Genomic DNA, 27408 nt, shown 5'->3' on the forward strand with positions numbered 1-27408 from the left:
AAGGCTTTACCTCTAACTCTGAATGACTATAATGACGATAATTTCCTAGCAGTTGTCTCAAGTAGGCTTTTTTGAGAATGGGGGAAATTCACTTTTTAGTTAACTGAGTTTATTTATAGTACCTGGAGTAATCTGGATTATTTGGTAGCTGACTTAAAAAACTACCTTTTATTTTACCTTTACTTTTGGAGGCAGAAAAATGTGTCTTTTTGAGTTCAAATCTGGCCTCAGATACTTTCTAGTAATGTGATCCAGGAGAAGTCAATTTACCCTGTTTCTCTGTCTATAAAATGAGCTGGAGCAAGGAAATGGTAAACCACTCTGATATCTTTGCCAATAAAACTCCAAATAAGGTCACAAAGATACAACTAGATGATAGAACAACAACTTTTTATTTGTAGTTAAAGAGAATATTAGGCAATATATGATGGAAAAATTATAGCACTGGAATTACAGAATATCTTATGTCTTCAATAATTTCTTCTAATTTTTATGTTTATAGGTGCAGGCAAAATTCCATCAGTAGGAGGAAGCTTCCATGTAAACCTGGGAAAGGAATCCAGAGCTCAGACTCTTCAGAATGGTACTTATTCCTGTTGAATATGGGTGCTAGATTTGTATTAATATTCAGATACTCTAGTTGAGTGAGCTCATAATTATATGTGCTAATAGAAAAGAAATATTGTTTTTGATAGTAGCAAAATGTGGACAATTGACCTAATATGTTGGTAAATATGAATTACTTCTAAAAATAATTTTCACTGGAATAATTAAGGGATGCCCATTGTTGCACATATGTTATATTTCTGAAAAGGTATGCCCTAAGCTATTTGAACCTTTTAAAATTTGCATTTGCTTAAATTTTAGATAATATAATTAATTAGCTTACAAAATGCTTTTTTTTTTCTTCATAAGAATTCCATGAGATACATAGTGCAGAACAGAGATGTCTTTTAGACTTGACATGAAACCGTTGATGATTATTCTTTTGTATTGGTTGTTCAACCAATCCTGAATCCGTCTAACTGTACTATCGAAACAAATGAATAGATTTAGTGCTGTTCTAATCATATTGCCAAAGAAATACTTCATAGGGATAGAAAATAATAATAAAATAATTTGGAAGAATAACAAGATCTGGAGTTTTAGGAAGTTAATAAAATATAGTAGGAATGGAGTATAATATTCTGGACCTATTTTAAAGCATTTATGGTCTAAAAAGATTTAAAAAAAAAAAAGGATCAGTAGAACAGATTTAAAAAGGAAGAATTGGGAACAAGTGAATTCACTGTTTCTGATGTTTGATAACTTGGGAGCAAAATGTTTTCTGGGAAGGAACCTCATTTTTAGCAAATGCTATTAGGTAAGGTGCAAAGTGGTTTGGAAGAAATGAATTTTAGACCACTTATGTCTCTTCCTATTAAAAAATAAATTCCTTAAGGTCAGGGAGTATCTTTGCTTGTATTTTTATTTGCATCCTCATTGCTCAGCACAGTATTTGGTAAGTGCTTAATAAATGCTTTTTACATAGCATAATAAATACAAAGCAGATATGTGACTTTAATATTAAAGGTTATACCATAAAAATCCCTACAAATAGATCAGGTATCTTTTTATGGCTAGGGAGATTGTTAATTTAAAGAACAGAAAGATGTAATCACAAAACAATTTCAGTTACATGAGATTAAAAAGCTTTTGCTTTTTAAAGCAAAATCAATTAAAAAAAATATAAAATCAGTGCAACTAGGATAAGGAAGAAGAATTGATGGACACAAAATCTTTATCCCAAAGGGTCCATTATCCAAACTACACAAAGAACTAAAATATATATACCAAAAGTTATTCACAAATGAATAAGCAGTGAGTGCATATGGACAAACAATTCTCAAAAGAAGAATTACACACTTTGAATAACTATTTGAAAGATTGCTCAAAATCAACAATAAGATAAATATGCTAAGTACTGTAAATGCAAAGAAAAAGTAAAAACAATTCCATTCATATCTTACATTTTAGTGGAAGAAATAAAATGTATATAGATAGATATGTATCACATGCACGAAAAATAACCTTTGAAGGAAGGTTCTCAAAGCTGTAGTCCCCAGAAAAGCCTACTTGAAGAAGATAGTATTTTAGGTGAATCTTGAAGCCAGGAATCTTTAGAAGTGTTAAATGAAGAAGGCATTAGGGAAAGCCAATGAATGAGAGATGAAGAAGAATATGTGAGTGGTAGTCAATCGGCCAGTATGGTTGAGCCATGGAATGCATGTAATAGGAGGAACCATATGTAATAAAATAAATAGAGTGGGCCAAGTTTTAAAGAGCTTTATGTACTAAATAAAGTCTTTTCTATTTAGTTTTAGAAGTAATATGAAGGCATTGTGGTTTATTGAGTAAGTACATGACATAGTCAGACCTGTTCTTTAGGAAAATCACTTTAGTGACTTTGTGGGGAATGCATTAGAAGAGAATTGATCCAAGGAGACCAATTAAGAATACCTTTGAAAATAATGAAGACCTAAATTAAGATAGTGTCTATGTGAGTGGAAAAAAGGGGGCATAGGAGAGCTATTGAATACATGAGAATTTTTGTAACTGAGGAGTCAACACAAGGGTTGAAAAAAAATATTAGTGCTTTTGACACAAATATGGAAGGTTTGGAAAAGGGAAAGATAGTAAGTTTTGTTTTGGATTTAATTAGCTTAAGATACCTATTCAGATTTTCTGTGCAAATGTCAGGCAGTTGGTGATGCAAGATTGGAACTCAGGAAAGCCACTTGGATCAGATATGTAGACCTTTGCCTAATGGAGATGATAATTGAACATAGAGGAATTGATGAAGTCAAGTAAAAGAGTATAAAGGAGGAAAAAGAAGAGGGCCTTGGAAATGACATAGAAAATATAAAACTTCAACAAAGGGATATAGAAGAAGAGGTTAAACAGGTCATAATAGGAAAAGAAGGAGACTGGGATGTCAAAACAAAACAAAAAAAAACCTCAACAACTAGAAAACAGAGTTTCCAGAAAGAAGTAGACCACTGTGTCAGATCCTGCAGAAGGACCTAAAGGAATGAGGATTGAAGAATAGCCATTAGATTGTGTAATTAGAAGATGGTTAGTAATTTTGGAGAAAGTAATTTCAATTGAATGATGAATTTGGAAGCCAGATTGGTAAATCTGCTAGACAAGATAAAAAGCAAAGTATATAAGGTTCATTAAAAGGCTGCTGGTCTTGGCAAGATGGACCACCTCTTTTTCAGAGGGTAGATTGTAAGAAGAGGTAGTTGGAGATGGTCTTATAGGGATGTGAATTGAGAAAAAGGAGAAACTTTTCAAAAAATAGATGATGGTGTCATGGGAAGTTTGAAGATGGAAAAAGAGATTTGAAACTGCTTTTGGGGTGAGTAGAGTAGAAAGTCAATTAAAGAGAACTGGAAAGATTGCCTTTCAGTTTAACATTAGGTAATATATTCATTTGTAGTAGACCTATTTATTAGTATTTCTTGACTTCTTCCTTCATAAGAAGAGAAGGAGATGGATGGTTAGAGTAATGCAGGACTAGGGCTTGACAATATGTTAGTTGAGATGGAACAAAAATAAAAGAGATTTGAGAGTAAAAGATAATATAGATTCATCATAAATTTGAGAAGAGTATAACTAGCCTGGGGCAATACTAAGGAGGTGTGGAGGGTTTAGAGATTATAGTGAAGAAAATAATGTTAGAAGAGTTACAGAAAGATAGGCCCACTAAAGAATATTAGAAATAGCTGTTATTTGATCTAATTGTTCTGTAAAATAATTTGAAATTGTGATTTTTTTTATTATTTTTTTGACAGAACATATACATGGGTAATTATTTATAGCATTATCCCTTGCACTTCTGTTCTGACTTTTCCCTTCCCTCCTTCCACCCCCTCCCCTAGATGGCAGGTAGTCTTATACATGTTAAATATGTTATAGTATAACCTACATACAATATCTGTGATACAATATATGTGTGTAGAACAGTACAGTTCTCTTGTTGCACAAGAAGAATTGGATCCAGAAGGTAAAAATAATCTGGGAAGAAAAACAAAAATGCAAGTAGTCCACATTCATTTCCCAGTGTTCCTTCTCTGGGTGTAGCAGATTCTGTCCATCATTGATCAATTAGAACTGAATTAGATGTTCTCTTTGTCAAAGATAAGTTATTATTATTTTTAAAGGTAGCAAAAAGAATACTCCAAGTGATATATGTGTGTGTGTATACACACATACATATGTATATATATGTAAGTACATACATGTGTGTATATTCATCCTGAGGAGATCAGAGGATCAAAGACAGAAAAAAAGCTCTGATACATACTAAAATATCCATAGCCTCATTTCTGTGCATCACAATAAAGTGTGGCTAGTTTTCAAAGAGATGGGATTATTAAATCATCTTATTGTCTCCTGAGGAAGCTATATGTAGAACAAGAAGCAACACTTAGCAATAATGATTATGACAAGGTTGTATATTGTCATCTTATTTAATTAACTTACATGCAGAATTCATCAAGACCCAGTTCAATGAATCAGAAGCTGAATTAAGATTTCTAGGAGAAATATTAACAATCTCAGACATGTAGGTGATATCCTCCAGATGGCAGAAAGTGAAGACCCTCTTGATAAGGGTGAAACTAAACATCAAAAAAACTACTTAACAACTGATCCCTTCACTTCCTGGCAAGTAGAGGGAGAAGAAATAAAAATAGTGTCAGATTTTATATTCTTGGACTTAAAGACCACTGCAGATAATGACTACAGCCATGAAATTAAGATGTGTACTATTTGGAGCTATGGCAGATGTGGATAGCATGCTAAAAAGAAGAAACATCTCTTTGCTGACGCAGGTCTTATATATAGTCAAAGCTATGTTTTTTGTTTTGTTTTTTTTTTTCAATAGTAGTTTATAGTTTTGAGAATTGGATTGTAAATAAAGTTGAGTACCACAAAATTGACATGTTCAAGTTGTGTTGCTGAAGAAGACTTTTGAGGTTCCTTGGACAGTAAGGAGATCAAATCAGTCAGTTCTTTTTTTTTTTTTTTTTTTTTTCCCTGAGGCTGGGGTTAAATGACTTGCCCAGGGTCACACAGCTAGGAAGTGTTAAGTGTCTGAGACCAGATTTGAACTCAGGTCCTCCTGAATTCAAGGCTGATGCTCTATCCATTGCGCCACCTAGCTGTCCCCAAATCAGTCAATTCTTCAAGAAATTAATTTAAACTGTTCTTTGAAAGTTCAAATACTGAACTTCTTTAATCACATAATAAGACAGGAGGGGAGGGAGGGAAGACCCTTCCTTGTGTTAGGAAAGATTTAAGGCAAAAGAAAAAGAGGTTGGCAGAAGATGAGATTGAGAAATAGTATCATAGAAACAACAGACATTTATTTGAATAGACTTTGCAAAATAATGGAGAGGCCTTGGAATGACTTCTATGACTTCTATGAAGAATCAGACACAATTGAATGACTGGACAACAATAGAAATAAAGTAGATCATTGGGAGAATGACTAATTAAATTATGTTAACAATAATCTAATTGTTGACACAAATGTAACATTATTCTACTGTAGGAAAATTCAGAAAAGCATGAATAATAGATGAACTTATGCAAAGTGAAATAATAAGAAGTAGCAAAACAGCATTCAAAACAGGCCTATGTAAAATGGAAAGAAAAACAAAAACTGGAAAACTCAGTGCTCTGTAAGTAAAGTGAGCAAGCCATGATCAATTAAAAGGTCACAAAAAGCATTTTCTTTCTTTCAAGAAGTAGAGAAGTATGAGTATAGAACATTGCAAATACCCTTTGCACTCATTGTTAAAATATGATTTGACATAAACTTGTAAAATTTTACCTAAATTTAGAAGATATGTTTTATTCTTAGACCTTAATTGTTGGGTTGGTCTCATCTTCTTTGAAATTAAATTGATACAAAGTCTTATGCTTTCTCAATAAAATTGTGAGGAATTAGGTACAAAATGTTTTGTAATTTTGTAATTTTTAAAAATTATTTTCTAGGCAAACGTCAGATTCATCACTTAGGAAATCAGTTACAACTAAATCAACATTGCCTTGATACAGCATTTAACTTCTTCAAGATGGCTGTGAGCAAGCATCTTACACGTGGAAGAAAAATGGCACATGTCATTGCTGCATGTCTGTACTTGGTTTGTCGCACTGAAGGAACACCTCGTATCCTTTCCACTTCAAAATAATACTTTTCTTATTTTTAATTTTTTAGTAACTTTTCTCCAAATATCAAAGATACCGATTGAAATTCCTTTTTTTAATCCTTAAATGAAAATTGAATCTCAGGTTTCATATTTTCCCCTCTAGCAGAGATTGAATGACTACTTATTGTCTTATAGGAAATTCCTATTTACTTATGGTTTAGATATAATAACTTTTGAAATTCCTTCCAGTTCTAGAATTTTGAGATTCTATGATTCTGAATTTGATATAGTATTTCAATGAAATATGTATAATTATGAATATGAAAGTCTATCCTAAGTATATAAGTATATTATATATAAGTATATATATATAAGTATAAGTATATAAGTATATTAGGAAGTATATCCTAAGACACTCACAGTACAAAAGCTTTCTTTAAGAACAGAGAAGTTGAACACCTTAAATGACTTTCAAAAATTAATAGGAGATATCCAATGGATGCGTCCAGTGTTAGGCTTAACTACCAATCAACTACAACCTCTATATGACATTTTAAGGGGAGACAGTGCTTTAAATTCACCACGCCAGCTTACAAAAGAAGCACAAGAGGCTTTGAGAGAAGTTGAACTGGCTTTATCCAATGTGGTTGAAAGAGTCACTCAAAAACCCTTGGAAATATCAGTTTTTGCTACAAAAGAGGCACCCACAGCAGTCCTTCATCAAGGAGACAGAGTGATTGAGTGGGTGAACCTCCCAGCACAACCAGAACAAAGCCTTACACCTTACCCAGTGCTTGTGGCTAGGATTTTAATAAAGGCTATTAAGAGAGTAACACAATTATCTGGAATAAGTCCTGAAAAAATATACACATTCTATACTAACGCACAAATTAATGTATGCTGTGAGACCATCCCAGAATGGCAAATTTTATTGGCCACTGCTCCAAATTTTGCACATGGATCTCCATTAAAGATTACCCAGCTACTACATAATTGGCGATGGATTTTTGAAGAAAAGGTTTCTAAGGTTCCTCTTAAAGGACCAACAATCTTTACAGATACCTCCAAAGAAAATATTTGTGCTGTATACTCTCATGATTTAACCATAAAGAGAGTAGTCAAGACTCCTTTTCAGTCCACTCAACAGAATGAATTATTTGCTATCATGCTAGCTCTTACTTATTACCCAGGAGACGTAAATATAATTACTGATTCAGCCTATTCAGTAGGTGTAGTACAAAGAATTGCCACAGCCCAAATAAAATTTGCAGCCTCCAATATTTATCAGCTCTTTAAGGAACTTCAAGAGCAAGTGAGAAAACATCCAGGCAAGATTTATATCTTGCATGTCCACTCACATAGTGGACTTCCAGGTCCCATTTTTGATGGAAATTCAAAGTCAGATAACCTTCTAACCATGTTAGCCAGTAGTCCTTTATTTCAGGAAGCACAAGAATCTCATTCTAAATATCATCAGGCTGCTCGAGCTTTACGTTTACAATTTGGAATCACAAGAGAGGAAGCTAGGAGCATAGTAAAAAGCTGTACAGCTTGTCTTCCTTTCCATGCTCCTACACTCCCTCCAGGGAAGAATCCTCGTGGTTTGAGACCCAATGAAATCTGGCAAATGGATGTGACCCACTATAAATCTTTTGGTCGTCTATCTTTTATTCATGTCGTGGTAGACACCTTTTCAGGATTCACATTTGCAATGCCAGCAGCAAAAGAGACAGCCCGAGTGGTCACTGAATTCCTTATCCAAGCATTTGCAATTATGGGTGTGCCACAAGCAATAAAAACAGACAATGGACCTGCATATACGTCCAAACATTTTACACACTTTTGTGCACAGTATAAGATTTTACATACCACGGGCATACCCTTTAATCCTCAAGGGCAGGCAATAGTAGAGAGAAGAAACAGAGATATTAAGACACTCCTCCAAAAACAAAAGAAAGGGGGAGCCACAGGTGAGAATTCAGGTTGTCTGGACAATTACAAGGTGAGAACTCAGGTTGACTTGAAAGAAGGAGCAAGCTCATTGGCTGAAGTGGTTCTTCCCAGAAGCCCTTGCATTATCCCACGCCCATTCTCTGGGAGGATAAAAGAGAGGACACCCAGAGATAGAAGAAGACTCTGCATTACATCTTGCTTGACGCAGCTCTCTGCAGGAAGGGAAGTCACTTCTCTGGACAAGAGTTAACAACAACTACCTGGAGACAACGGTTCACTACAGGAAGAAGAATCTGTCTGAAAGATTTGAGTAGACACAGCAGATCTCTTCCCAGAGAGCGATCCAGCAGCTTCTGGAGACGACAGCTCGCTACAAAAGTCTAGTTGTCTGAGACTTCTAAAAGGAGAATTGTAATCTATTAATTTCTGTAACCTAGAATGTGTGCATATTATTTTCCCTAGAATTCTTCCAGTGGCTGATGTTTTATATAAAGCAGAGAGTAGATTTGTAAACAGAAGATGTGGATTAAAATCCTGACTCTTGAGCAAGTGCTAGCAGAATGACTTTGGATAATTTATTCAGATTTTTTTAGGTCACTGTTTCCATATTTAAATCTTTTCAGGGAGATTCTTAACCTTGGTTGAACTTGTTTTATAAGATATTTTAATAACTTCAGTCAGTTAATCATTATTTGTACTATACTGTTGGGTAGTGTTGGTTACCTTTGTAATACAATGTATGCATTTAAAAACATTATGTAAAGGGGTTCTTAGATTTCCTCAGACTTCAAAAGGGTGTGGTTCATGGCACCAAAAATGTTAACAATTAGTTTGATGGTCTCTCAGTTTTCTTCTATTGTCCTATTTAAGATTACGAATAGAGAAAAATCATATTGTAGAAAGTCACTTTCCTGTATTTCCTCTCCCATTATTCATTCCTCTTTATTTATTCTCTTATGCTCATTCCCTCGTTATTCCCCTAATAGTGTCCTACTTCAAAACTTCCATCACTTCTAACTGTGTTCTCTGGAATATATACTTCATTGACCACAAACTTGGCTGTCACTGAAGCCTAAATCCTTCCTGATGACAGATTTTCTTGGCCTCCCCTCTCAAGTTCTGGCTGGACTTTTCACTTGCTCCCCATTACCATTTCCCCCTCACCTCCTTTGAGGTTTACTCAGTCTCTCTACCATTCAATCAAAATTTTGGTAGCTGTTATCTACTAACCCCCAGGATGCTTCCCCTTTTTTTCTCAACAAATTTAAGATCTGATGCAGTCTTTTCTTCCCCATCTTCTGCTCTTATAGAAGGGGATTTGAATATACATATTGATACTCCTATAAGTACTCTACTACCCAGTTTCTTAATTTCCTCATTTCATATGACTTCCTCCTCTTGCTCCCCCTTAATCCTATACAAAGATGGTCATACACTTGCCATCACCAAAAAAAAGAAAATGCACCACTTCCATGCTCTCAAACTAAAATTTCCTAACCTAAATTACTATTTGTAGTTATGCTGAGGTGTTGAGAGATTAAGAATGAGAGATACCCTAACAGTAATGGAGCCTTGTCAAAGGTTTTTGCAAAAGAATTCGCAGTCCTGATTTTCAAGAAAGGGTTTTGGCAAAAAAAAAAAAAAAAAAAGGTTTAGTACACTGAGAAACAACTTCCCAGAGGGGCCAGTTCCAGATAGGAATTAGCAAAGTTTTTTTTGTTTTTGTTTTTGTTTTTGTTTTTTGTTTTTTAGCTTTCTATGGTTTGAGGCTAGGGAGCAGAATAAGGGTTAATCAATAAGGGTGGTGATTGTTTCCCAGACCAAAGTGATTCATAGATTAATTGGAGGTGGGAGATTACCATGGGAAACCAGGTAGCTTTTCCAAAGGAGATTTATGTGGGTGGGGATCATTTTTTAGAATTTCCCCATGCCAGATAAGCCTACAAAGATCGGGGACACAGTTCTATTACATCAGTTAGTTCAACTATCTTTCTGCTTTACAGCCTTAAAACCTTGTTCTTTGTCCATAGTAGGACCTCTAATCCTTGACTTCTCAGTTTTCCAGGTTATCATCCCTTATGCTCTCTTTTTTTACTCCTCTTGACTCTGTGATGAATTATTTTAACTCTACACTGTTGTCTTTTTCTCCTTCATTGTATTGTCATGCTTGCTCTGTTTAATCTTGGTCTCAGATCACTTCAACCATGTACCGCCTTCAGTATGTTTCTGAACAAATGTGAAAAAATAAGCTAGTATACTGGGTCCACTACAAATTTATGTTATATAAACTTAACTGGGTCTTGCAAGGCAATCCTTCTAGATGACATAAATGCCCCCTAATAATTAGTTTACTGTCTTCACTATAGTAATCCTTCCAGACCTTTTTATCCCTCTCAGCTTCAAATCTTGCCTCATATTTTACTGAAATAATGCCATTTGATGATGATCCTCCTTATATCACATCACTGAGATACCTTTTGCCACTATCTATTAGTTTCCATTTTACAGGAAGAGGGTCCTTCTTGTCAAGTTTGATTTCTTTAGCAGATTACTTTGTGATCATTTATCTTTCATTTATCTTCAATTTTTTGTCTTTCATTTGTCTTTCATTTATCTTCAATTTTTCCTTATTTCTTCTGTTGCCTATAAAAATACTCATGTCTTAATTTCCTTTTCTCTTTTTTTTCTTTTCGTTGAAGTAATTGGGGTTGTGACTTGCCCAGTGTCACACAGCCAGGAAGTGTTAAGTGTCTGAGGGCAGATTTGAACTCAGGTCCTCCTGACTTCAGGGCTGGTACTCTATCCATTGTGCCACCTAGCTGCTGAGAACAACTAAATTTGTCATAGTTGATCATCACATAATCTTGCTGTTGGTGTGTATAATGTGTTCTTAATTTTGTTTGTTTTGCTCAGTATCAGTTTGTGGAAATCTTTCCAGGCCTTTCTAAAATCAGCTTTTTCATCATCATTCCATTATTTTTATATACCATAACTTACTCAGCTATTCCTAATTGATGGGCATCTACTCACTTTATAGTTTTTGCCATCTGAAAAAGAGCTCTACGATAAATTTTTGCATATGTGGTCCTTTTCCTTCCTTTATGGTTTCTTTGGGATATAGACAAAATAGTGGCACTGCTGAATCAAAGAGTGTGCACAGTTTGATAGCCTTTTGGGCATATTTCCAAATTGTTCTCTAGAATGGTTAGATCATTTCACAACTCCACCAACAATGCATTAGCTTTCCTGTATCCCCTCTAATATTTATCATTATCTTTTCCTGTCGTCTTAACCAATCTGAAAGGTGTGAAGTAATACCTTAGAGTTGTTTTAATTTGCATTTCTTTAATCGATAGTGACTTAAAACATTTTTTCATATGTTTGTAAATGGCCTTAATTTCTTTATCTAAAAATTGTCTGTTCATATCCTTTGACGATTTATCAATTGGGGAATGACTTGTATCCTTACAAATTTGACACAGTTCTTTATATATTTTAGAAATGAGGCCTTTATTAGAAATATTGACTGTAAAATTTTTTTCCCAGCTTTGTACTTCTCTTCTAATCTTGGCTATGTTGACTTTGTTGGTTTGTTTGTTTTAATTTAATTTAATCAAAGTTGTCCATTTTGTATTTCATAATGTTCTCTAGTTCTATTTTAGCCATAAATTCTTCTCTTCTCCAAGATCTAATAGTTAAACTATCTCTTGCTCTATTAATTTGCTTGTAGCTAAGTCATGCACCCATTTTGACCTTATTTTGTGAGATGTAGGCCTATGCCAGGTTTCTCAAATATTATTTCCAGTTTTCCCAGGTGAATTCTTATCCCAGAAGCTGGAGTTTTGGGGTTTATCAAGTACTAGATGACCATAAACATTGATTATTGTGTCATGTATATCTAACCTATTCCATTGATTCACTACTTTATTTCTTAGCCAGTATCATATGTTTTTGATGTTTGCTGCTTTATAATAGAATTTTAGGTCTGGTACTATTAGGCTACTGTTTTTATAATTTTTTTTTCATTAATTCCTTTGATATTTTTGAACTTTTGAACTTTTGTTCCAGGAGAACACTTTATAATCTAATATCACTATTATAAAAAACAAACAGTTTTGAAGATATTTATATATAAATTGATGGTGAGCAGAACTAGGAGAACAGTTTTTTGGTAACAGTGACATGGTAAAGACAAGCAACTTCAGATAACACCTGTGGTCAGTTACAATGACCATCCATGATTTTAGAAATTCAATTTAAGTTGTAGAATAATGTAGCGTGCTGTTGTCTCCAGAAGCTGCTGGATCTCTCTTGGGAAGAGATCTGCTGTGTCTTCTACTCAAATCTCTCCGACAGATTCTTCTTCCTGTAACGAACCGTTGTCTCCAGGCAGTTGCTGTTAACTCTTGTCCAAAGAAGTGACTTCCCTTCCTGCAGAGAGCCCCGTCAGGCCTGATGCAATTCAGAGTCTTCTTCTTTCTCTGAGAGTCCTCTCTTTTATTCTCCCAGAGAATGGGCGTGGGATAATGCAAGGGCTTCTGGGAAGAACCACCCCAGCCAATGAGCTTGCCCCCTCTATCAAGTCAACCTGAGTTCTCACCTTGTAATTGTCCAGAAAACCTGAATTCTCACCTTGTCACTGTCCAGACAACCTCAGTTCTCACTTAGTAATCCTAACAGAATAAGATCTTTTTCTTTTTGATTTTTTTTCCCCCTAAAAAAAAAATCCCAGGAAATTAGTTTTTCTTTTTTAAAATAGAGAAGAGCAAAAAGAGAGAGATTGAGATATCATATTTGGTTTTTGTTTTTTTTACATAGACAGTTGGAGAGCTGATATAAATAGCTAATATTCCAATGTGGTCACTTTATAGATAGTATTGCTTAGTGCTTAGTTATTTTATTTTGTTACAAGAGTAACAAAATTGGGGTAATAAAACATGCCAGTAATTTAAAAAAAAATGCTTTTAATGATGAAACATCAGTAATTTAAATTTTTTAAAATTATAATTTAATTAAAATTCAAAATATTTTCACAATAAATTTTTTAAACTATTCATATGTTTTAAGTATGAAGTTAACTTTGTATGAATTGAAGTGTACATGGGAAACATATTTATAAAGTACTTTACATGTACAAAGTTGTGTGCTAGACTTGGGGAATAGGTTCCAATATTTGGAAAAGATAGGCTTTCTGCCATTATCATTCTTTGTAATCTAAAGTATGAGTTTATAGATCATCAACAAATGGTGAAAACAAAGTAATATATAATACATGTGTAATTTCTGTCAATTTTGTTACGTTATTTCAAGCACAGATATGGACCATACTTTCCAAAATTTGTTTTTTTAAAAGATTTTAAAAAAATGGTTTATTTATTTTTTTTTTTTATCATATGCCTATATTTTTCTTTTCTTTTTTATGGCCTTTTTCCAGTTACACGTAAAAACATGTTCATTTTTTTTCTACAAAATTTAGTTCCAAATTTTCTTCCTTGCTCCATTCCCTCTTCCCTCTATTCCTTTCTCCCTCTCCAAAATGGTAAACAATTTGATATAATTTATATATGTTTAATCCTGTAAAACATATTTCCATATTAGCCATTTTGTAAGAGAAGAAACAGAATAAATGGGGGGAAAAGTTCATGAAAAATAAATGTGGATAGCATTTTCTGTAATAAATCTTAAAATTGTGGATAATCTAAAAAGAGTTTAACTCGATCATAATTGATCATCTCACAATGTTGCTTTTACTATGTACAGGGTTTTCCTGGTTCTGTTCATTTGTTTTTGCATCACTTCATATAAGTTTAGGTTTTTCTTAAATTTTCTTGCTTATTTTTTATTATAACACCATAATATTCCATTTCTTTGCCACTACAAAAGAGAACTGCTATATAAATTTCTTTTTTTTTTACTTGTAAGTTTCATTTTCCTTTTTTTAATGATCTTTTTGGGATACCACCATAGCAGTAGTATTGCTAGATCAAAAGGTATGCAAGTTTTTATAGCCCTTTGGTCATAGTTCCAAATTGTCCCCAGAGTAGTTGGTCAATTCACAACTCTGATAGTATATGTATCCTACTCTTCTCACATCCCCTCCAACATTTATCATTTTCATTTTATATATTAGCCAATCTGAGAGGTTTGAGGTGGTACTTCAGAATTGTTTTAATTTATGTTTCTTTAATCAGTGATAATTTAAAACATTTTTAAAAAATTTTTAATATAGTTTTTTTTTTTTTATTGACAAAACATATGCATGGGTAATTTTTCAACATTGACCCTTGCAAAAACTTCTGTTCCAACTTTTCCCCTCTTTCCCTCCACTCCCTCCCCTAGATGGCAGGTAGTCCCATACATTTTAAATATGTTAAAGTATATGTTAATTACAATATGTGTGTACAGTTGTCTTGTTGCACAAGAAAATCAGATTTAGAAAAAAGGTAAAAATAATCTGGGAAGAAAAACAAAAATGCAAGCAAACAATAACAGAGTGTAATTGCTATGTTGTGGTCCATACTCATTTCCCAGTGTTTTTCCGCTGGGTGCATAGCTGGTTCTAGTCATTACTGATTAATTAGGACTGATTTGGATCCTCTCATTGTTGAAGATAACCACTTCCATCAGAATTGATCCTCATATAGTATTGTTGTTGAAGTGTATAATGATCTGGTTCTCCTCATTTCACTTAGTGATTCATCAATTCCTGTAAGTCTCTCTAAGTCTCTCCAAGCCTCTCTGTATTCATCCTGCTGGTCATTTCTTACAGAATAATAATATTTCTTAATATTCATATACCATAATTTACTCAGCCATTTTCCAATTGATGGGAATCCATTCAATTTCCAGTTTCTAAGTCACTACAAAAAGGGCTGCCACAAACATTTTTGCATATACAGGTCCCTTTCCCTTCTTTAATATTAAAACATTTTTTCATGTGATTACAGATAGAATTGATTTCTTTATTTGAAAATTACCTGTTTGTATCCTTTGATTTTATCAATTGGAGAATAACTTATATTCTTATAAATTTGACTCAGATCTAGATATATGTCTATATATCTATAGGTTTTTTGTTTTGTTTTGTTTTTGAAAAATGAGGCCTTTATTATCTTTTTCTTATTGGGAAGATTTCTAGCTTATTCTCATTAAAGATAGTGCTTGCTGATGGTTTTTGATAGATAATATTTAACATTTTAAGGAGAGCTCCATTTATTTCTATGGGTTTTTTTCTAAATAGTAATAGGTATTGTATTTTGTCACAAGCTTTTTCTACATCTATTGAGATAATCATCTGATTTCTGTTGATTTTATTGTTATTATCAATTATACTAATAATCTTCCTAATATCAAACCAGCTTTCTATCTTGGCATAAATCCCACCTGGTATTTGATTTTTGTATTATATCACTGTAATATCCTTGCTAGTAATATATGTATCAATCTTCATTACAGAAATTAGTCTTTACTTTTCTTTCTCTGTTTTCACTCTTCTTACCTTAAATATCAGCATCATATTTATGTCATAAAAAGAATTTGGGGGAACTCATTCTTTGCCTGTTTTCCCAAATACTTTATGTAGTACTGAAATTAATTGACCTTAAAATATTTGGTAGAATTCACTAGTGAATCCAACTTAGTTCTAGGGATTTTTTTCTTAGGTAGCTTGTCTTGTACATTTTCATTTTTTAAAGGAAAAAAGGGTTATTTAAATATTCTACTTCCTCTTCTGTTAATCTGAGCAATTTATATTTTTGTAAATATGCATCTGTTTCACTTAGATTGTCAGATATATAGGTAAGAAAGTTCCTAATAATTGCTTTCATTTACTCTCTATTGATAGTAAATTTACCCTTTTCATTTTTAATACTGATAATTTTGTTTTCTTCTTTCTCTTTTTAATCAAAATAACCAATGGTTTATCCATTTTGTTATTTTTTTCATAAAACCAACTCAGTCTTATTTACTAATTCATTGATTTTCTTCTGGAATATTATATTCTTCTGGAATATTATATTTAAAATGGAAGCTTCTAGGTCCTGGGTAATCCTGATTGTGGCTCCTGAATATTTAAATTGTTTCTTTCTGGCTGCTTGCAGTATTTTCCAATTCTAATTTTTAGTGAATTATTTTCTTCAACTAGCTTTTTTAACTTCCTTTTGCATTTGGCCATTTGTACTTTTAAAGAGTTATTTTGTTCAGTGGATTTTTTTTTTTCCATTTTGCCACTTATATTTTTTCAGGTATTGTTTTCTTTTTCCATTTTGCCAATTCTATTTTTAAGGAGTTTTCTTCAGTTAATATACTTTTCCATTTTACCAAAATTTATTTTTTTAAGGAGTTGTTTTCTTCAGTCAATTTCTGTACTTCCTTTTCCAATCTTTTTTCCCCAAAACTTTCATAATTATCTTCCATAACTCTCATTTCTTTTCCCCATTTTTCTTCTGTCTGTCATTTAAGATCCTTCTTGAGCTCTTCCAGGAAAGCCTTTTGCACTTGAACAGTTTATATCTCACTTTGAAGCTTCACATATAGGTATTTTGCCATTGCTGTCCTCTTCTGGGTTTGTGTTCTGATTTTTCCTGTCATCCTATTATGATAGCTTTCTAGTGTCAGGACTCTTTTTGCTTTTATGATTATTTTTAAAAGTTGAACTCTGCTCTTAAGGCACAGAGGGAGACTGTCCCAAGCCTCTTTTTTGGGGGGGGAGAAGGGGGAACAGGTGACAAAGGACACATTCTGCCCCTTCTCCCTTTACCTGCCTAGTTAAGATAGACCTTTCCTGAAGAACTTCCAAGATATCTTAAGTTGGAAAATTATTACACTCCAAATGTTTGTGGGTTCCGTCGCTCCAAAATCCATTCAGAGGTTTGATCTAGTCTTGATTCTGAGAAAAGCTGGGGAAAACTCAAGTAATGTCCTGGCTCCTCCCTGCCATCTTGGCTCCGCCCTTCATAAAGCTTTATTATTTTGTTTTCAGGCTTTCCAATTTGGTATTTAATTGGGAATTTTAAATTATTTTTCTAGTTTTTTTAGTTGCATGCCCAATATACTGATCTGATTTTTCTCTAATTGAATGTATTTATTTAAATTTGAAATTAGGAAGATAAAATTTCCTCTTACTGTACTGTATTGGCTGCATCTCATAAGTTTCAGTATGTATTCTGATTATTGTCATTCTTTTTGAAATTATTGTTTTTATGATTTGTTCTTTCATTAGGATTATTTAGTTTCCAATTCATTTTTAATCTATTGTCTTTTTTCCAATTTTTCTTCAACTTCTTTTATTTGATTTTTTAACTTTCTTTTTGAGCTCTTCCTTAGAGGAGTTTTTGGGCCTAAGATCAATTAATATTTGTTTTGGAGGTTTTACATGTTAATGTTTTGACATTGTTGCCCTCTTCTAAGTTTATCCTTTGTTCTTTCTTATCTCTATAATACCTTTCTATAGTCAGGTCTTTTTACCTTTTTTTCCCTCTCATTTCCTAGCCTATTTAGTGACTTTTAAAGGTAAGCTCTGTTCCTAGGATATAGGAAGCACTCTCCCAAGTTACTTGGTCCCTGGGCTTTCTGTGCAAAAGCTCTTGGGCTGGTGGCTCACCTGTTGTGCTGAAAGATCTGGAGCTGGGAGTTTACCTGATGAATTGAATCATGGGGTCTTAGAGCTGGCCTGAGCTGTGAACCAGGAGTCTTTTGTTGGTGATCTTTGCTAGGCTTTGGGGTCTCCTGTTGGTTTGCCTGGATACCACTTGAATTGGGCTGCCTTCTTCTTTTACCCAACTGAAGTGGACCTTTTCTGTAGTCCTTCTCAGTTATTTTGTGCTGGAAAATTTGTGGGTTCTTTTGCTCTAGAATTTGTTTTGATGTTTGGCTTATAGTTGTTTTGAATGAAACTGATGAGAACTCGGATAACTTCCTATTCTTTCTCCTCCATCTTTCTATAGTTTTCTTTTCAAAGAGATCACATATCAAAAGTATGATCTGTTTCGTGGCAATCTATCATTGACAAATGTACCACATTTATCTTCAAGAATCCTGAAATTCTCCTATCTGAACAAAATATTTTGGCTTTTCACCTCTCCCTCTTATGTAACTATTTTATCCTGTGATAAAATATCACTGTGATCTCCAGTTCTTGACCCCTCAGTTCTCTCCCTGATCATCTCCATTGCACTACACTCTCTTCTCTAATCATCTTGATGCCATAGTGAACAAATTTGATTCTGCACTGTCATTTCTTGAATCTCTCACCCCCCACTCCCCCACCCCTCTCGCCCCTCTTATCATGTCACTTATTATATCCAATTAAGCCTCCGTGTTGGATCACTCCCATCATTTGTTGCCTTTGTGCCTATCTACGTGCTGGTCCTCTACAGATTTGTTATACAACCTCAAGTAGCCTTAACTTATCTTCTAGGCAATTGTCCTTTGCTTCCTTTTTTTGTTTACTATCCCATACTCTACAGTAGTTTTTCCAAATCTTTTTATCCCTCATAAAATCTCCCTCAGTTACTCCTTTACACACTCTTTCATGTGAGTAAGTTGCTTCACGGTTTTCAGAAAAAATTGAGGACATTAACCATCCTGTCTCCTGCAACAGATTTCTCTCTTTGCCATCCTTACTCTTCCACCTCTCCTTCTCTACTGGCTTATTTCCTATTGCCCACAGACAAGACCATTTCTCCTATTCTGAAAACAAAACAAAAAAAAAATCCCTTTCTTGATCCTTCTATTCCTGCTGTTGTCCTATTTCTTTCCTTTTTAGCTAAATTCAAAAAAATGGTCTAAAATAGGTACATCCAAATTCTACCAGAACTGCTTCCTTCAAAATTCCAAATGATTTCTTAGGCCAAATTCAATGACTTTTTCCCAGTTCTCTCAGCAGTTTACACTATTTTCCTTCCTTCCTCCTTTCCTTCTTTTCTTTTCTCCTTCCTTTCTTCTTTCCCTTTCTCCCTATTTTTCTCTCTCCTTCCCTCTCTTTCCTCTCTTCCCTCTTTGTCTCTCTCTCTCTTTCCTCTTTAATACTCTTGTCTCTAGGTTTTTGTGATACCATACTCTTCTGTTTTCCTTCTATCTATTTGACCTTTCCTTCTCTGACTCCTTTGCTGGATCCTTCTCCAGTTCTTCAGAGTTCTGCCCTTTTCTGTTTATATTATTTTAACTTTGTGATCTTCTCATGTCTTATTGTGGTTTTCATTCCATTCTTTGTTTAATGCTCCAATCTACCTTTCCTGCTCTAATCTCTCTGCTTGCCTCCAATATCATATCTCCAACTGCCTTTCAGATATCTCAAACTGGATGTCCAGCAGATATCTTTTCTTTTCTTTTTTTTTTTTTTGAGGCTGGTTAAGTGACTTGCCGAGGGTCACACAGCTAGGAAGTGCTAAGTGTCTGAGATCAGATTTGAACTCTGGTCCTCCTGAATTCAGGGCTGGTGCTCTATCCACTGCACCACCTAGCTGCCCCTCCAGCAGATATCTTAAACTCAATATGTTCAAAAGAGAAATTATTCAATTCCCAGAACTTCTCCTCTCTCCTCCCTAATACTGTAGAGAGCAACACTATCTTTTCAGTTCTTCAAGTTTGAAACCCAGGAGTCATCCTAGATTCCTCACCATATTATCTGAACCCCTATTCTCTGAACTCTTGCCAAAGCCTTTTCATCTTTGCAATATCTCTTGTATATGCCATCCGTCTAGTACAAATCCTCATCACCTTATACTTTGATTAATGCACTAGCCAGCTGTTGGGGCTGCCTACCCTAAGGTCTCTTCCCATTCCAATCCAATTTTAGCCACTAAAATGATTTTCCTAAAATGTAGCTTCCTATTGCCTCCAGGATCAAATACATAATGTTCTGTTTAACTTTCAGAGCCCTTTATAATCTAGCCCCTCCTATACACCTATCTTCCTAAGACATACGAGTGACACTGGCTTCCTGGGTGTTCCTGTACAAAACTTTCACCTGTCTATTCTAGGTTTTTTTCTGTTTTACTTCTGTACCTAGAACACTCACTCTCATCTCTCTGACTATTGACCTCCTCATCTTGTAAATCCCCACTTAAAAGCTTACCTTTTACAGGAAGCCTTCCCTAACCCCTCTTAATTCCACTTCTTGCTTGCTTTTATTTCCTATTTATCCTGTATATAACTTGCTTTATATATCTATCTGTTTGCATGTTCTCTTCCCCATTAGATTGCCAGCTCCTTAAGTGTAAGAGACTATCTGTTGTCTTTTTTTTTTTTTTTTTTTTTTTTTTTGTATCCCTGGTGCATAGCATAGTGCCGGGTACATCCATACTTAATAAATGTTTGTTGAATTAATTTAATTTGTCCATTGTGCTATCATGCAACTTTTACCACTGTTTTCCTTACTGTTTCTACTGGTACATGACAGAGTTTTCCTGTTTGTTTCAGAGTTGATACTTAGTTTCAGTATTGGAATATAATTAATTTATGGCTCTCAAAAAGTTGTTCATATTTTTATAACTTAATATTTTGTCATTCTGTATTTTCATATATGGTCATGGAAGTAATTTTCAGTTGTATGAAATACCTGTCAAGTCCTTATGCTTCTCATTTTGAGAGATAGTTCTCTTTGCTTTCTTATTTATCTTCATCAGAAGCCTATTTGTTGTTTAAATTCTACCTGTCTTTTCTATGTTTGGTCTTTATGGCTTGATTTGCCAAGTATCTTTTCCCATTGGTCTTTTTTTTTTTTTTTTTTTTTTTTTTAGGTAATTAGATGATACAGTGTTTAGTTTGAAGTCTGGAAGACCTAAGTTCAAATAGAGCTTCAGATATTTAATAGCTATGTGATCTTGGGCAAGTCACTTAATCTCTTTTTGCCTCAGTTTCCTCATCTGTAAAATGGAGGTAATAACCATTCAGAGGATGAAATCAAAGAGTAAAGCTATCAGCATAATACTTCACATATAATAGGCACTTGTTCTCTTTCCCTTCCCCAGTTAATTTTTAAATATTCTACTATTATTAATTGAAGTTAATGTTTTGTGAACATGTTAACAATTCAAAGAAAATGAATTAAAATGTAAATTTTATCAGTATGTACCTAAGGCAACAAGTCCTAGTAGAAAGAGTGCTGGATTTGGACCTCAGTTTGAATTCTGGCTCTTCTATTTGTGTGATTTTGGGCCAGTTACCCAACCTGAGTCTCAGTTTTATTTTCCACAAAGTTTTTATGAGAATCAAATAATGCTTATGAATGTTATAAAATGATAGCTATTATTTTTATAAACTGAGCATTTGCATGTATTTAATTAGTTTTGAAAGTATCTTTTCTGATACGTTTTATGAAATAAATAAATAATTTGTCATTGTACTTTTACATTTAAATATAGCCTTTCGTTCTAATTATAAAAATAATTAATTTTCCCTGTTCCAGAGAAATCTTTTATCTTATTTATTCAAGATATTTTAAGTTTTGCTATTTTGAAGCAACCTTCAAGTTGAAAAGCATTTATGTAATGTTGCCTCTGACCATTCCATTTTAAAAACATTTCAAAGCTTTATGTTTGAAGATTATTTTAACTTTCCAATTTAAGCCCCCCTGCTCCCCTTTTTAAACAAAGTAATTATACAAATAAGGTAGTATCTGCCATCTGTAGTATATCTCATTTATTAAAATAAGTTCTATCATCAGTCTTGTAGAACTAATTGTATTTACTAATTGTACATTATTTTGGACATTGTATATCCTTTCATAATTCTTCAGCTGAAAAGTTTTATTTCCTTGACTTTTCCCACAGATATGTTACTTGACCTCAGTGACCTTCTACAGGTATGGTCTTTTTTTAAAAAGTCCCCCCCCTTACTAGATTGTAAATGGAGTAATTAACATTAGCACTTGCTAATACTCGGCATACCATTTAATAGAGTGTCTGCCTCCTTTTGTCTCTCCATTGGTAGGGGAAGACCAATTTGGATAAATTGGAAAACCTTTAAAACTTTTTTAAGCAAATGAAGGATTTTTATCTGTCGGTTCAGTTTTGTAATCATTAAGCATCCGTTTTACCTAAACCATTCTGTAAAGAGCTGGGGATATATACACAAAAAAATTATGCAAAATTAAAGAATCTTAACATTTTACTTGGAAAGGGGGGGTCATAGGGTAATAATACTTATAGATAATAAGTAAATATATTTTATATTTATATTTCAAAAAGGTGAGAGCACTAAAATCTAGGTTTTATATTTGAAATGGCACAAGAGCTGACTTTTAATAGAAGCTGTTGTTTCTGAGAAAAAGGAAATTTACTCCAGGAATAGGAAATAATTTATATAGAAACATGAAGATGGCATGTTGATTTTTGAGGAGTACCATATTGACTTTTCTTGAGAATTAAGAAAATTAATTAAAAATTCTTGAAGATCCACATATTCTACAGCTTATCTATACTAGCCTACTAGTCCTTCAAACATTCCATACATACCTTTGTACCCCATAACCATTTTCCCTGGAATACTCTACCCCATATCTTGTGTCTCTTAAGTTTTCATGATTTAATTCAAGCTCAAAAACATACTTTCAAGGGTATTTTCTGGCCCTCGAACAGCTAATGATACTTTCTCTTGCAGAATACCTTCCATCTACTGTATTTTTAGTTTATCTAGTTATTTATGTGGTCTCTCCTCCTGGTTGATTGGTAAAACTGGTGTGTATATGTATTATTATCATTTTTTTTTTTTATTTAACTTTCCTTGTATCCCTAGCATTTAGTTTAATTTTTGACACATAGTAAACACTTATTATAAGGTTGTTGAATAATTGTGGAATGGTTGATGGGCATGAGATTAAGGATGACTTTGAAAGCCAGACTGAGAAATTAAGTTAGTCTAGTAACTGAAAATTTCTGGGTAGGGTGATGAGGAGAAACTGAGGCTCTAAGCAGAGATGGATCAGCTCCTTTTCTGGTAGTGTGATTACCTCTCTCTCCTTCCCCAAAGTAACCAAAGGGCGGGTCCCATTTAGTGAATGAATTTGCTACTCGATCCTGTGTTAAAACAAAGTCTTTATTGATAGTAAAGGGATAGACAGGCATTTGGTTTCTAGAAAGGCCAAACTGCCTGGCAAGGGGACGCCAGTTGGCGGGCACAAGGCAAGGAGACCAAGTGTGAGGAATACAATTTTAGAAATTCATTTTAAACATAACCACGGTCATAAAACAAAGTTTGTATAGAAATGTTATCCGAGATTTGTAAGTAAGACAAGAATTTCTAAAATTCTATTAATTATTTGTCTCAAGTTATCTCCTTTAACCTCTCCTAAGACAAGAATTTCCTGTTAATTATTTTTATCTTGGGCTATCTCTTTTTGGCCTTATCAAGGGGACTATTATGATTACCTCTAGTTCTTAAATGATTATTTTGGTACCTCCCTGGAGGCTAGATTGGAAAGCAGATTGATTGGCTGCAGGAGAAGCTGCCTACTTAAAAGATGTTTTAATACTTTAGATAAATGGTAATGAGGGCCTGGAGTAGGGAATTATTTATTTTCAAAAGAAAAGGAGGGAAAAAAGAGAGGTTGTAGAGACAGAAGTGCCAAGATTGGCAACCAGTTAAATATAAGGAATAAAAGATAAAGAAGAATCAAGAAATAATTGGCTATGAACTTGGATAACTGAGAAGATGGTGCTATCTTTACAGAAATAATGGAATTTTGAAGAAACAACTAGTTCAGCATGATTTGCCATAATGTACAGCATTCAGCAAAGTGTAAGATCCTTTATCCTTTGGAAACAAAAGGAGTAAGAAACCTCCATAAGCTTTTCTTCTAAATTGGGGCTTTTAAATGAGGATGTTCTCTTTTAAAAAAAAAAATACGGATTAATATGTACATTTACATTTACCTTTAGGCAGCTAGATATTAAATTGGATAAAGGGTTGAACTTGGCTTCAGGTAAATCTGAGTTCAAATCCTGCTACCCCAACCACTATACTAGCTGTGGACATGTGCAACCCTGAGCAAATTAGTTATCTTCTTTCAGTCTCAGTTTCCTCATATGTAAAATGGGGATAACAATAGCTTGTACCTCATAAGAGTTGATGCAAGAATCAAGTGAAGTAATGTTTGTGAAGTGCTTGGCAAACTTTCAAGTGCTATATAAAGTTTGTAGCTATTATTTTCTTTGGAGAAAATTATTTTCAAATTACCAAGGGAAAATTATGTAACATTTGGTAAGTGCTTAGCATAATGTCTGGCATATAATAGGCATTAAATAAATACTTTTTCTTTCCTTCCCTTTTCTGTTTCTTTTGTAAAATAATGAATAGTTGTATGTATGTAATTACACAATTTCTGGAATATTAACATACTTGCACTTAGTAATAATTGTTTTATGTAGTATCAATCAGATGGTATAGGTTATTTTGGTCTTTCCATTTGTTGTGTGAATGGAATCTTCCAGAAAATTACTGATCAAATAATTTGGTCAGGCTAAAAATAAACTTCTAGTGTTGTGATAATCTAATGATTCACATACTTTACATTGCTTTAAAATTTTCTGCTGAATTAAGCAGCTCATGACCAAAACTACTTCATTTCATCTCAAGTAATTTTCCATTAAATGTGAAATAAATAATTCTAAATTGTTTGGCTCTTAAAATCTGAGTTTTCTATTCAGTTTTGGAGTAGCAAAAACAGGAAATATTGCTGTATTCCCTAGGTTTATATAGATTTTTCCTAAAAGGGTAAACAGTAGTGCAGAGTATCCTGTCCCTATCAGATAACTGCTGTTTTTCTCCAAAAATATTTTTTGTATATCATTTCTGAGCTTATAATATTTGTAGAATTAGTCATATATTTGTAGAGTAAAGGTGTGGGTCATAGATAGCATGCAGAGGAAAGTAAAATATAAGAAGTCTAGAAAGGTAAGAAAAAATTAAATTACAAAAATATGAATTGAATTAGAATAGTGAATATTTGAATGGCGAGGTAATCCTGAAGTTGTAAACCTGAGCTAATCCTGAAATTATAAAACTGAGTGACTAGAAGGTTGTGAGGAAAGATTGAGTCTTGTTTTGGAAATGTTGTGTTTGAGAGACCTATGGAACATCCATTTTGAAATGTCTAAGGGGAAGTTGGTCATAGAGGAATGAGACTGAGGCTCCATATATAGACTTGAGAATCGTATAATTCAGTATGATAATGTGAGACATTATAAAGTAGAAGAGGGCCTTGGAGGACAACCACAATTGGTGGGTTTGATATAAATGAATTACCAACAAAGGGGATTGAAAAGGAATTGTTAGACAGGTAGAAAGGGAACCAAAAGAAGGCACTATTAAGAAACTCTAAAGAGGAGAAACTTGGAGAAAAGTGGTCAACAATGTCATTCTGTTAAGAGATAAAAAAAGATCAGAATTGAGGAAAGCCCATTAGATTCAATAATTAAGTAATCATTTCTGGAGGTGGAGCCAAGATGGTAATATAACAGAAAGCAATACATCAAGGCATCCTCCCCTCACCAATATCATTTCTACAAAATCTAAAAAATGTATCAGACTGAATCCTGATAGAGAAATCCAAGAAAAAGTCACAGTGAATCATTTTTCCAGCATAGGTTAATATTGAGTCTGGGGACAGCTCTACCCAGGTGTACATTGTATGGGAAGCATATAAGTGACCAGGGAGAGACTATGAAAAAGGGTAAGAGAGTGTCCCAGAATTAGACTGGGCACTCATATCAACTCACTATAGCAAAAGATACTATCTGGCAATTTTATCTCTTAACTATCCAGTTTCTGATCATAGATGTAGAATGGATTGAGGAGAGATTGGAAATCCAAGTAGATTGGAAAGCTCTGGGCAAGGCCTTCCTGAGAAGGAATAAGTTTATTAAAAGCAGCAAATTTCAGTTTCAGCTTCTGTCCCAATCTGAAGAAGACTTAAGTGAAATTACATCCACCAGAGAAGGAATTCCAGAGCAAAGAAGAAGCTTGTAGTTGTCACAATTCTGTTTGCTGATTCCCTAACGTTCATTTCCAGGGTCTACATCAGTTCTGATATTTGTCAAGACTCAGACTCACATCAGGAGCTTGAAAAAGTTAAACCAAAGTGAAAAAATCAGATTTTACTATAGTTTACAAGGAATTCTTTCCCAGAGTAAGCCTTAAAATGAATATTTTCTTCAAAATATCATACCACTTAGCTACTGTATTCTCATTTGCACTATGGATGTTTTAACATCACTTGATTTCTAGAAAGAACTAACACTTGCAGTAAAAGTTTTTTTTCTTTAAAAAAAAAAAAAAGATTTTACTATGGATTAGACTATTTTAGAAGCACTAAAAACTTTTAGGTTTTCAGCCAGAGTTGTCCTTGCAGTCCTGGAATAAAGCAGCAGCAAGACCAGCCCGGACATTCCCCATAGAAGCCCTGGTAAAGTCAGGAAGTAGGCTTGAAACAAATGAAGAAATGAAAGAAAGACTCACCATAAAAAGTAATTGTGTTGATAGGGATACCAAAAACACAAATCGGGAAGAACAGAATGACTAAAACATCTACAAGGAAAACCTTACTTTAAAACAAAGCTTGGATACAAGTTTAACAAGACTTTTAAAAAGAGTTTAAAACTTTTTGTCAGCCCAGAACTCTGAAAGGGTGTACTTGAATCTAACAGAGGAGAGTTTCTCAGAGTTCACCCCCATAGCTTCCCCCCATAGTCAGGGAGGACAGTTTCAGGGTCTCCCCCTTGCCCCACCCCAGTCACAGGGAATACAGTATACAAATATACATGTATAGTATATATTCATAGCAGACAAGAAGGATCATCACTTTTAACCTCTTTCATTTGAACTCATCAAAGGAGGGAAAATAATATACACATAGGCATAAATATATTTCACTTTACAAAGAAATAGGAAAGGAAAGGGAGACGGGCAAGTTAAAAGAGGAGAATATATGGAGAGAGGAGTTAGTCCTAAGTAAAACAAACTGTTAACTAAGGATATACAAAAATACTTAAAATTCTTTTTAAAGTGGCAAAGAAAAAGAATCTGAGATAGGTATTCATAAATTGGAGAATTAGGTAAGTTATATCAATTTAATGAAATACTATTAAATGATAAAGGATATTGTTTCATTGAGGCTTGGGAAGACTTATGAACTGATGTGAAGGACACAGAACTAGAACAATTTATAATTATGAAAACAACATGTTAAAGATAAACAACTTCACTAGAATTAAATACTCTCTTCAGTGTAATAACCAACAATAATTCCAGAAAATTT

The 27408-nt window shown here is 33.8% G+C and overlaps 1 protein-coding gene across 2 annotated transcripts in view; it reads left to right on the top strand.

The window, feature by feature from the left end:
* The window catches only part of BRF1 (BRF1 general transcription factor IIIB subunit), a 180255-nt gene that overhangs the window by 29719 nt on the left and 123128 nt on the right, over positions 1–27408 (top strand). For both annotated transcript variants that reach the window (XM_074290807.1, XM_074290808.1), the window contains exons 2-4: positions 503–583; positions 6046–6219; positions 21926–21957. In XM_074290807.1, coding sequence (XP_074146908.1) covers positions 503–583; positions 6046–6219; positions 21926–21957 — 287 coding nt within the window. The remainder of the gene's footprint in view (positions 1–502; positions 584–6045; positions 6220–21925; positions 21958–27408) is intronic.

This window comes from Sminthopsis crassicaudata, chromosome 2 (assembly GCF_048593235.1).
Source record: "Sminthopsis crassicaudata isolate SCR6 chromosome 2, ASM4859323v1, whole genome shotgun sequence".
Lineage (NCBI taxonomy): Eukaryota > Metazoa > Chordata > Mammalia > Dasyuromorphia > Dasyuridae > Sminthopsis > Sminthopsis crassicaudata.